At 32.7% G+C, this 13244-nt stretch overlaps 1 protein-coding gene across 5 annotated transcripts in view; it reads left to right on the top strand.

Moving 5' to 3' along the window:
• Positions 1–13244, top strand: part of GRIK2 (glutamate ionotropic receptor kainate type subunit 2) — a 629459-nt gene that overhangs the window by 592129 nt on the left and 24086 nt on the right. For 4 of the 5 annotated variants that reach the window (XM_068550777.1, XM_068550778.1, XM_068550780.1 and 1 more), the window contains one exon: positions 4568–4793. In XM_068550777.1, coding sequence (XP_068406878.1) covers positions 4568–4793 — 226 coding nt within the window. The remainder of the gene's footprint in view (positions 1–4567; positions 4794–13244) is intronic. The other variant, XM_068550781.1, reaches the window with a different exon arrangement.

Below are 13244 nucleotides of genomic sequence, written 5' to 3'. Positions count from 1 at the left end.
TGGGTTGTTTTGTAGGAAATCCATGATATGTGCCTTTAGATGCAGTTGATATAGTACAATAATTAAGACTATGAACTTGGTAGCTAATCTGCCCATGTTTGATTCCTGGTTTTGCTAGGAAGAGGCCACATGGATTTAAGCATATTATTAAGCACTCTGTATTTTGGTTTTCTAATTTTAGAATGGGGACAAAAATACTACCACCTAATAGAAATTTTGTAAAACTTAAAAAATTTTAATATGTATAAATAATTTAGAATAATGTTTGGTACATGGTATTATATGTGCTAACTGCTATTATTACTATTATTATTGTTACTAATATTATTAATATTATTATTATCTCTTTAGAGCAGTTCAGTTTTGCTTAAAAAAATCTTCTTGGAGGAATTCAAAGAACCAAAACAGACAGAATGCTGACTGGTCTCAACATTGGCTGTAGACTCCAACCTCTTCCTTCTGGTTTCAGTATGGGCCCCCGTAGCTCAACTTTCTCCAGTGTACTCTTGTTTACTTCCCAGAGAATAAAACCTCTAGTCCTTTGCTTGGGTGGGATGGAGCAGTCACCAAGTTGCTCAGAGATAGTTGTTTTTATGACATTTTTTCAATAAATTCTACTTTTGTTAGACGTTTGATCATTCTGGCTTTGAGAAGGATGTAGAGATGCCAATCTCAGAAACTTTTACAGGGGAGAAGGGGGTCCTAAACGTTGGTTAGCTCAGTTACAATTCATCTATCTGCTTTCCAGCTTCCAAAATTTTGATTTTGTTGCACCCTATCCATTTCTCTTTTGCCTTGTGGTTTCATGCCATAGGAGAGAACATGTGTTCAAAGATGATACTCAACCTTCCATCTTTGCCAGAATACTCGGTGTTTTTTAAGAAAAATAAAACACAAGCACTTGGGAGTAGTATGCTCTCTTTTTAAAAAATAATTGGAGTTACAAAAATGTCTTACTACTGCATAGTGTGTTTACGTGTAGTGTCTTATATGATCCTCACAAAAACCCTGTAAGTTTAGCAAAGATATTTGACTATTATGTAAACTGGAATTAAGAGGTTAACTGGCTTGCATAAGGACATATCTTCCATTAATAAGAGATGTAGAATTAGTGATCATTACTTCTGGCTCAGGCCTACATTACTCAGAACTTATCTATATATTAGTTAAGTATAGGTAATCAAGTATTTATGAGTGGCCAGATTTATAGAGAAAAAAGCCTCGTAATCTTCATATTCAGCCTAAGAGTTTGTTCAGATACTTTCTTCAAATATTTTATAAGCCATCTTAGCTGCTTTAAATTTAAGGGTTTCAGTAAAATTCATGTTGTTCAGACCTTGTGTTTTTAAACCAGTGATGCACTATACCATCTTCACTACTGAAAATGATAAAAGTAATAAAATTGCCAGGCAATGCTAAAGATTAGTTTTCTATTTCAACTTTCTATAGAAGTTGTTTAAGAGTTGAATGGCATTACATACCGCACACATACACACATGCAGGCTACAAAGGTAGTAATGGCTTTTAATCTTACTTCCCATATCTTTTCTACACAGCGCTGTGTTTCACAGCAATAATTGAGAGATAACTGTGCTCAGTTGGAAATTGTGGTTAAAGAATGACAACAAAACAAGCAAGCAAGCCATATAGAATGTGTGTGAGCAGCAAGTAGTCAATATTTCTAAATTGAAATATTTCTTATTTGGGTTTTTATTTTTATTATGAGAAACAAAACAATTTGGGTAACTTTTCTATCTAAACCTATTATGCCATATAGGAACAATAGAAATACTTATATTTTCTGCAGACAGGAAAGATGAGTGAACCTGTACAAAAATCATAGACAATAGATTACAGAAAATCAGAAGTATATCAATAAGAGATACTTAAGTAATAATGGAAGGTAGGAAATGATTAACTAATAAGGACCTACTGTATAGCACAGGGAACTCCACTCAATATTCTGTAATGGTCTATATGGGAAAAGAATCTAAAAAGGAGTGGATATATGTATATGTGTAACTGATTCACTTTGCTGTACACCTGAAACTAACACAACATTGTAAATCTACCATACTCCAATAAAAATTTTTTTAAAAAGATAGGAAATGATTAGTTTCAAAATGAATATAAATAGTACCTTCTAGGAAATGCTCATAGAAATAAAAAATCAGTGCAGTAAAGTGTTCCAAGAGTTTTATATAAAAATATATTTTGTAAAATCCTTATTTTGTCAGTGGAAGGTTAGTATTGTAGATTAGACATTTCAAATGTAAAACAATACTAAATTTCACATTAATGTAAAATTAAACTATACATTTATAAAGAATATATTAGAAATATATCTTAGTTTGTTGGGTGTGGGTTCTGTTAAAAAAGATTGATGTGTTTACTTCATTAACCACAGCAAAATATTAATAATGGATACATTCATGTACTGTCAAAAATGTAATTCTCTTCTTTTAAATTGTGTTGCATAATGTTTAAACTAAATTTTTCTACTTTTAATATTAAAAAAGAGAAAGACATAATTATACTATTTAAATGATTAGTGCCATTGTAAACATTATATTCTCCCTTTGTTTCAGACAAAATTACTAGTCCTCAAGTTTTTATTTAAATTAACTCTTCAGTGATGGAACATGTTATCATGAATTGAAAATCATGTAACTAAAGCAATAAAATGTATTTATTGCTAATGTTCCTATGACTAAAATAAAGCAGAGAATTTAGGAGACTTATGACCAATACAAGTAAGAATAACTTTTTGTACACTTTTTATCTCTGCTTGATTTTTGGCTTCAATGAGTACACCCATGTTATGATATTACACTATCACTCTCCATTAAAGATGTTACATTTTAAATTGTCAAGTAATGAGCATGCAGTTTTGATTACATAAATTTTTAGTATTACATTTTTGGATTGTGTTTATTATCAGTCACAGATTCACTAAATCAAAAGCTGTATCCAAGTTTATTTTTTACATAAAATCTCTTTAATCTGCAGGTGAGCTCTGACTTTGATTCTATTTTGTAGTTTGGCCTCACTTAATCCAAAACATTAGGAGAACAATTCTTTACCTTTGAAAGGAAATGAACTTGTTCTAGCTATCCTATTATGTTACTAATTTGGATAGCCAGATGCATCTTTGCAAAATCTCACTATTGGTCTTAATTATTCCAGTAAGAATCTCATCATAGCCTTAATTATTCCTTTCATTTCCCTTTTCTACTCCTAACATTTGATTATTTTACTTGAAAACAACTGACATGCCTCCATAGCTGCCCAAATTTGTAATCATATCAATCTTATTCTGGGGGTTCTAGCTGCCTTCTTTCCCATTTTGAGCCACTGACCTTTTAGCATGTTTTAGTGTTCACTGGAGAGCAAAGGTTTACACATCTGCCCTTTCTTAGCTCTAAAGCTATTTGTTTTTATAAAGCACTTATTGTACCTCTAGGTATTTTGCCCCCCAAATTAAGGTTTTTCTTCCCATTTTATCATTGAAATAGTGCCAGAATTTTTCTAAATATTACTGTGTACCTACCTTTTAGTGGAAGGAGTAATATCACATTTATGTCCTGGCACATTTAGGACTAAATGCACACTTAAGCTGCAAAAGATTGCATATCTATTTATTTGAAAATAGTTCTGAGTTTTCATGACAGAGCAACCAGTATGGTGAATGTCCTTCTTGTGTTTATAGTTGCAGTATTATTTTTTGTGATTGTATAAGAATTAAACTAAGGTAAAGGTTTCACAGACGAGCTTTCCATAAGCAGATGCTAACCTTTTTCCTGTTTATGTTTTACCAGTGCCTTCTGAACAAAACCCATTTCTTTCCTTTAGCAATAGATCGCACTGAAGCCCTACTGAGAATTTCCGGTTGGATGTAAAAGCTCTTCTATTTTCTTGGTCCAGGAATCGTTAGTTAGTAAGACCTGAATGATTGATTTCCTGTTGTCCTGAGCAGGTTAAAAGAAGTTCTGTGGTGTCCAGATTGTGGCTTAGCAGAAATGTAGTCATTCTTATTTGTAATATCCTTATTTGTAACAAATTCCTCTCATCTCTTCAACCTATATCTGTATGTATCCTTGGGGGATAATGTAACATCTGTCTTATGAATTCGGGGGAAAAAAAAAAACCTCTTAGTGTCCAGTGTCTGCATCTTCCAAATTTGATGTTATAGTAATGTTGAAGGATAAAATTGTACACACGAGGTATTCATGTGAGATACAAACACAAAAAACAGCCCTTATTAATCTTGTTTATTTTCTCTTTTTTATTGCCTCCTATGATTTACTAGTAGTGAACTTTTGAACATCAGGACATTTTTTATACATTTGTTAAATAAATCTGCTCTATACCTGGAAATACGATGAGGAATTGCTGTGAGAAATGTTTTTATACAGATTTTGATTTTTTTGTGGCTTAGTATCAGTGTTATTACTAATACAGTTATAAGGTACGATGAGCAAACTAAATATGGTCAATTTCATCTAAATATTGTAGGATCACGTGGAAACTAAGAAATGTCTTTCTTATGTATTTTGTTTTTCCCCAGAAATCAAAAATCTCCACATATGACAAAATGTGGGCCTTTATGAGTAGCAGGCGGCAGTCCGTGCTCGTCAAAAGTAATGAAGAAGGAATCCAGAGAGTCCTCACCTCCGATTATGCTTTCCTAATGGAGTCAACAACCATTGAGTTTGTCACTCAGAGGAACTGTAACCTGACACAGATTGGCGGCCTCATAGACTCCAAAGGTTATGGCGTCGGCACCCCCATGGGTAGGCTTCATGTCAGCCACTTGTTCTTTGTTCATTAATCTTAGTTGCTGTGAAAAGGGAAGGAAAACAGTGCCTCCATATGCTGTTAGGAATCTTGCTTCAAACAAATGTATCTTGCTATGTTCTGAGACTGTATAAAGTCAGGACGATATTTGGACATCTGCTTCTAAAGGAGTAAGTAACAAAAGGAAAATTGATTTCTACCAAATGGTCAGTAGACATTTTTACTGTATCAGTGCTGAAAACATCCACAACACCTCCCCCGCAAAGGACCTTCTCAATCTTACACTTAAAAAAAGTTTCTATGAATAAAGTTTTTGCAACATTATTTTTTCAGATTGGTGGCTTATGAATATAGTATTTGACTTAGTTAACTAAAAGAATGAGCCACAAATGGTTACTGTGAATAATTATTTTATTTACAAGAGGTATATGTTTATTTAAGAGGAATAGCAGCCTATTTACCAGTGACATACCTAGAATATTTTACACTAGGATTGATTAGTTTTAACATTCTCTTTCTTCTATATGACAAAATTCTTTTCAATAATAATCATGGAATGAAATAATAATAATTGCCACAAAAGACAATGAAAATTTTCATTTATTGAGCTTCATATGTATGTGTAATGTATATGAACATGTATATACATTTATATGATTAATAAATGTATAAATACATACTACAGTATATATGTACATGTCATGGGCATAAAAATGGCTCCCCCAAAATGTCCATGGCCTAATCCTGAGAACATATGAATTTATTACCTTTTATGACAAAAGGGACTTTGCAGATGTGATTAAGTTAAGGATCTTAAAATGGGGAGATTATCTTGGATTAACCAGGTGGGTCCAGTGTAATCGAAAAGGTCCTTAAAAGAAGGAAGCACAAGTGTCACAATTAAGAAGATATCGCAACAGAAGTAGTGAGAGAAAGAATGTGCTAGTCCACCTGGGCTGCCGTAACAAAACACCAGAGATTGGGTGCTGTAAAAACAACAGAAATTGATTTCTCACGGTTTTGGAAGCTGGAAGTCCAAGATCAAGGTACCAACAGATTTGGTGTCTGACGAGAAGCTGCTTCTTGGTTAATAGACCAGGAAGGAACAAGGAATCTATCTTGAGTCCCTTAAATAAGGAGCACTAATCTCATTCATGAGGGCTACACCCTCTTGACCCAATCACACCCCAGGGACCCCACCTCCAAATACCATTATACTGGGGATTAGGTTTCAATATATAAATCTTGGGGTGGGGGGACACCATGGCAGGGAAGGGGAGGAAGAGAGAGAGAGAGAGATTGATTTGAAAATGTTACTTGGTGAACTGAAGATGGAGGAAAGGACCACAGCCTAGCAATACAGAGGACCTTTAGAAGTTAGTTTAGGGGGCAAGGAAACAAATTCTTTCCTGGAGGCCACGGAAGAATGCAGCCCTGCAGATACCTCACTTTTAGGACTTCTGACCTATAGAACTATGGGATAATGAATTTGTGTTATTTTAAGCCACTCAATTTGTGGTAATTTGTTATAGCACAAACAGGAAACATACTGTATGCAAAGAAAAAAAAATAACAGATTAACATGTTTTTATTACATCAATTTTTTTTTTAAAGAAAGAGGAAAGCACTTACTTACAACTACTCACTGGCTGTACAGTAATGAATAATGACACTATAATTTTTTTGAGCCTTAACTTCTGCAAATTTTTAATGACTTTGTCAAAACAGATCTTCATATATTTGTGTTTAATAAATGGTATAGTCATATTTGTCCATGTATCCTCATTCATAATTTTATTACTTTTAATTTTGAAAAGTTTCTTTCAAATGAGCTAACATGTATACCATAGTTAGAAAGTTGGGCACAGATTCATAAAAATCCCATTTCATGATAAATTCCAGAAATTGCAATAGTGTCCATGTCTTTGTTTCTTTGGGATCATTTCTAACAACTTTCAAATGTCTAGGAAGTCCAAAAATTTTCCACCATAATGACTTCAAAAACTTCAAGATTAAATTCTTTCATATTAGGTAAAGTTTACTCCAATTCATTATAGCTCAAAATAGTTCGAACTGGCTTTGAGAGAATTTTGAGACATTCGCTCCTGTAACATTACATATTCCTGCAATTATATAGTAGACTCAAAATAATGATTACACAGTCATTGTGAAAGCAAAGCAAAACAAAACAAGAAGCTTAAGTTCTTGCTCCAAAAATTTGCAAGTGTAGCTGAGCTCACATATCTTGGGGGAGTGAGCTGTATGAGAATTCTCCAAATTAGTTTCCAAGTGGAGCACAATGTTTATTAAAGAATAAGAAATAAATAGATGCTAATTCAAAACTCAATAAGAGTTGGGCTGTTAAAACTCAATAGTAATTGTTTAGAACCTGGATGAACAAAAGATATTCTCAAGAGAGGAATATTTTACTTTTGACATGTTTTGACTTGCCAGTGCCGGGTGACAGTTGTTGCTATTATTGTTTTAAAATTCTCTACACAAAATGAACCCCCTTTATTGTTTGCACCAGGGAAAGGCCATCCAAATCTTTGCCATTATTATGCCAATGTATATATTAATTCAGAAGTTTTCTAATTAATTCTAATATATAAAAATGTTTGAGTTCTCATAATTATAGCTTAAGAAGCACTTCTTTTCAAAATGCTTTAAATTATACTTATATTCACAGTAAGGATTGAGTTTATTGCCACAGTTTTGTGTTGATGGAGTGTTCAAATCCTGGCATGCTCCATAGTTAGATCCCATATGGTTGTTTGCCTCAGTAAGAATTACCTAAAGAACTCAACAACTTCATGAGTTGATGTACCATTTATTTGGAATTTGTGATGAGTAACTTTGGTAACTTTTCAAGTGTACTTGTACTCATTTATGAAAAGTTATATGAACAAATTTATGTTTTAGAAAAGAGGCTGATAATATGCTCTAAGGTATCATCATGTATTATTTTGCACACAGATATTCTAGATTTAGCCTTTGTCACTTAATATGATCTTAGACAAGTGACATGAAATTTATAGCTTCTAAATTTCTTTCTTTTTTTTTTAATTAGTAAAATTACAGGGTGAGACTAGGAACACCTAAGGTCTATTTAATGCTAAACTTATAGTAATGTTTCAGGTAATATACTTGACAGAGTCCCAGAGTTTGATTTAAAGTGGGCTAGAAACTACGTGGAGAAATATGATTAGCTGATGTTTTCAAACAAATTTTAAAAATCAAACACCTTCTTAAACACTTATGAGAGGAATGGAAGCAGTGATTTGATAGCTTCCCATTGCCTCACAGTTTCATTTGGAAAGAGCTGAAGAAAATAAATGCATTTTTCAGTGTTGTTTCTGGAAGGAGTGAGATTTCTGTGTATCCTTACCCTCCTCTTTTGGTTTACATTGCGTGGAAGAGGGCAGAGATTTTTGTCTGTTTGTTGTTGTAAGCCCACACAACAATAGTGCCTGCACTCTGTGGACCCTCAATTATTTGTTCAACAAATGAACTCTACATATGAAAATACGATGGTGCAGCAAGATTTATAAATAGAGAAAACAAATAACTTTTGGAGCTAAAGATCGGCATGGTATCTTACATTACTCAATGCGATGACCTCATTAAACAAACCTGAGTGACTGAGGGTAGTGAGAATTGGATAAGATTTGGGGAAGATGTTTGAGGACTTTAGAGTATAGCACAGATATTCTTCATTAATATTAGTTACATAATAGCACTCATAATTTCAAAATTTCTAGAATAAACAAATTTGACATACAATATACAACCTTAACTTGATGGGGTTTTTTGGTTTGTTTGCTTGTTTGTGTTGTAAATACAATGTACCGGTGTACCAGGAATGTCTCTTATCATATTGTTTTGCTTTGAGGAAATGCTTGTTACAAATAAATCAAAATAGTATATTATATAATTCTCAAAAACTCCCTGAGATATTTCAGATGTGAAAGCTATTTAAAAAAAGAAAGATAACAGTTAAATCAGTTCTAGGGAAGCTGTTACAGTTTCTTGGAACCATACAAATAGCAATTTTTGTTTTCTCCCTACCCCTGATACTGTTTACTGAAAGATATTGACTTATAAGGAAAATATAAAACAATTCAAAATATTAATAAATGTATAAACTATATAACTTTTTAAATGTAATTTTTTAAATGAAGGAAAATACTGAGCACAGCATTTGGAATTTCTATTTCTTCTCATTTTAAGCTTATCTTATATATGAGAGAACAAAACAAATTAAAACTATAAGCCTTAGGGTGTAGATTTTTTTTTCCTTTTATCTGTTCAACTCAGCTGATCAGATCAACTTTTGCCTTCTGAAGAAAGCGTAGTTATTGCAGAAAATAGTCATTGATACAGGCAAGGTCACTTGCATGAGAAACTTAAGAAATCAAGTTGAATTATATATCTAAGTGGAATCATTTCTTCATAGTGTGTAGTTAGCTTGGAATAATAGTGTAATAAATTAGTGTTTTCATTCAAATGAATTTTTAAAAATTAGGTAATGGCACATGATAAATTTCTTTTATAGGACTTTCTTGGACTTTTAATGTAAAATTATCAGTACATATTAATAAAAATTCAAAGCATCTAATAATACTTTGACATAGCAAAATTATAGACTAGGAAGAATATTTTACCATATTCTTCTTTATTTTCATTGCCAAATAATATTGAATTTAAATTTATTAAAATGTCTCATTACTAAAAGTTGCTTAATGCATTTAACATACATTTTGTTTTTAGCCTAATTCTGAATGAGATAAATTTGAACATAATAATTTAAATTTAAAGGGATGACTATTCAAATCACTCACCTGTAGGTATTGCAATATAATTTTTGTTTCTTTTGTTCAGATAGTTTTCTTCTGTTTGACTTGATAATATTAAGTTCTTAACTTTAGTAAATTATATTTTATTCACTCATAACATAGTATAAAATTAAAATGATTTTGAGACTCCAATACATTATGAGTAAGTCTTAACTCATATAACTTCATCAAAGAAGTATAATCTAGAGAGAGGCATTTCACACTTTACCCCCTCAAATATGTCTGAGAAAAAAACTTCAGGCAGTAATTTATGATTTACTATGTCATAGCTCTGCCAAAAATATGGCTTTCATGAATTATTACTTGGTCATTAATAAATGCAATGACGTGCAACTCTAGTACTTGAATGAGATTCTGACTTACCATAAATTTTCAACCACCATCATAACCTGCACTTCTCAACTAGTTAATTAACATTTGCCTTTTATATCATCTTTTTCAAGCATATTGACAATTTTTTGGTAATATGTCATTTTTACTTAGTTTTAAAATTTTGTTTAATTATAAGCCAAAAAATAAAAATAAAAAATAATGCATTTAGGTGTGAAAAAGAAAAGGTTATTTGAGTCTCTTTCCCAACAAGAGTTAAGGAGATGAATCTATTCAAAGCAGAGCAATATAGGCTCAGGTTCTGGAAATTTAGATCAGTTCCAGAAATTACCCAGGATTTTGAGTTTATACCTGCAAGAGCCATAAACTGATATGAAAATTCTGTCTTTATTAATACTGCAAATGTGATCAAGGAGAGGAACGCCCTCTGCTTTGCTTTTATTGTTGCTCAGATTTTTAGATATTGTCATAGAGGTGTATGTGGTTAAGTGCAGGAGGGTAAACAGAAATACTATGTCTCTTTTGGAGTGAATATTCAGAAATATTTCAAAAATTATATATATTTTTCTTTTTTCCCCCAGAAGTCCATGCGTCCTTTTAACCTGCTAGGCCTCCTCCTGTGTGATTCATCTAGGGGCCTGCCATCACCATTCATCACTCTGAGTGTGATGATTACTGCCCAAACTGTTGTGAAATCACTGAATGACTCAGATATAAGCTATTTAATTAGGGAAGCTCTGTTTACACAAAAATACCTTAGTGGAGCAATCAACAATGATGTGAAGGTAAATGCTAAATAAGCATAAGCTGGTTTAATTAAGCTTGCGGTGACATTAAATCCCTTTCATAGTTTTCCTGACTGCAGCAATGTTATTTTAATGTGATATTTACTGTATGGTAGATTTTTGAAATTGTAGGTGTTCTTACTCATAATACGTTAACTGAACTTCCTTTTCATTCATTAGAATTTTTAAAAAACAACAACTGGATGGGGTAAAGCAAAAAAAGCAAATCACAGCAGTTTTCATTAAGGAATATTTAAAATGTGTGAGCAAATGCAGTCTTGCCTTTTAATTCACCATAGGTGATCATCTATTTTAGCCGAACAGGGAGCGTTTCTACTTAATGGCATTTTCGGCTGCCTTGCCTCCCTTCTGACCACCCATACTAAAAACCTTCTTGGCTTCTGTCTTTGGAATGTTGAGTGCACAGGGCGCTTTGAGGACTAGGCAGACTCAGCAGTCCATGAGCTGGTAGGAAAACAGCAATCTAGAAAAAAATCCATTAGGGCCAGTTGGTGTTATTTTGCTTTGCTGTGTTCAATTTGGTAGAAATATTGTAAAGTGTCTGAAGGGTCCCATTAAAACTATTTCTGTTTTTAACAATGAACTAGTGGCACACTTCATTCATTTATTGGTGCCTCCCAACTGTTAATAACATATGGGGAGCATGAGTCAGCTGAAAAGGGGATGGAGGAAATTCTGCTCGTGTCTGTGCCTATCGTCCAAGATGCTAAAATTTTCTATAATCTTATGTATCCTTATCTTACTTCTGGGATTAAATCAGTAGTAGGTTTCAAACAGTCCATGAATAATTATATCTGTGAACAAAGTCCAAATTAAATTACTTATATCATAGTCAGAGAACTACTGAAATATGTGTAATACATGAAGAATGTAATAGGCAATGTAGAGGTGAAGTAAAGATGAATGTAAAGAATATATGTATAAATCCCTTATAATACTAAGGTTAAATTTAATGACAGTTTTATCAGACACAAAATTGGTATATACATTTTTCTTGTATTATATTTACTTATGTAATTATAAATAAGATGCCTTCTTGCTTCATAATTGGATTTTAATGTTACCTTTATAAACTATTTTACAACATATTTTATATTAATGAATACAAAATAGCTGTAGCCCTATTAGTAATTCTTAAGTAAGTTTTATCTCATTATAATGCCCTTACACATAATCAGCCTAAAGTAAAAAATATTACAATAGGTTGTATCATGGACTCTTTATGGTAGAAGGATACCACACTGACATATGAACAATGTGAAATTTCATTCTTCACTTCTATTTTCTAATGTTAAATGCATGAGATCTCACTGCTTCTTCATTTCTTGTTATTTGATGAAGTGAGAGATGTAGAATTGGTACTAAGGGAGACATGTTGTTTATTTAAGGCAGATGTTGGTGTTTATAAAAATAGAAATCAGTATGAAAAGCATGTTTTTTCCCTGTTTCGCTCACCATCCATTTCTAGAATTCCCAATTCATCATATAATAAGTACTGTAATATTCATCATTATAGATGCATAATATTGCCGGCCTTCAGTTCTTCAGCTTTACAGAAATGAATGAATACATTTGTCTTCATTAGTTGAACATAATACACAAAAATTGATGCAAATTATTCATCTTTCTGCAGGTCAAACCTTCCATTAAAATGCATTCTATTTTTTTCATTGCATAAGCAGCATAATTTTAATGCTGGTGAAGTAATTTTGCAAGTCTAAATCGAGATCTAATAATTTTGAGAGCCTGAATTAAACAAACAAAAAGAGCACCAAATTACCCCTGTAGAAGCTGTATTTTCCTGGCATATTTGTTAAAGTCTAGATTTCATGTCACCGAAAACAGACGAGTCTCAGTAAGCTATGCCTGCTCCACAGACATCATCAACAGACTCTGTAGGCTAGAATCTAGGAAGCTTCCACAGGGAATTTGATGAATTGCGAGCACCAGTGCGAGCAGCCTTCATGAATATTGTAAATGCTGATGAAATGGTACCTAAACAATAAATAAATAGATAATTCTCATGAAAACAGAGTGAGTTCTGATAGACTTTACATGCAAACATTAGAACATTAATTCATTTTGTTTGTGTCTTGTGATTACTCCAAGGCCATGGGTTCAAATTCCATTATAGATTAGTTAGCCAGATTGTGCCAGACTGTCATCCTTTGGTTAGCAAGACTAAGTAAGATCAATGAATCACTCGTACTGGGGAAAAAATAGTCAAAACATAGTGGTGAAATGTATAAGCACTAAATTCTGAAGATGAATGCCTTGCATTTGCTGGCCCTCATGTGAAAGGCATATTCTTATCATGCTGTATAGAATATGTGGCCTTCGTAGACAGATGACTTATGTACAAATCTTAGTTCCACCTGAGTGTCCTAGGTGTCCTAAGTGAAGTTACTATGCCTCCCAGAGACTCAGCATTCTTATTGGTAAATGGGTAGAATCA

The sequence above is a fragment of the Eschrichtius robustus genome, chromosome 9, assembly GCF_028021215.1.
Source record: "Eschrichtius robustus isolate mEscRob2 chromosome 9, mEscRob2.pri, whole genome shotgun sequence".
Classification (NCBI taxonomy): domain Eukaryota; kingdom Metazoa; phylum Chordata; class Mammalia; order Artiodactyla; family Eschrichtiidae; genus Eschrichtius; species Eschrichtius robustus.
Note: the sequence above shows the minus strand (reverse complement) of the source record. Positions and strands in the feature narration are given on the sequence as shown.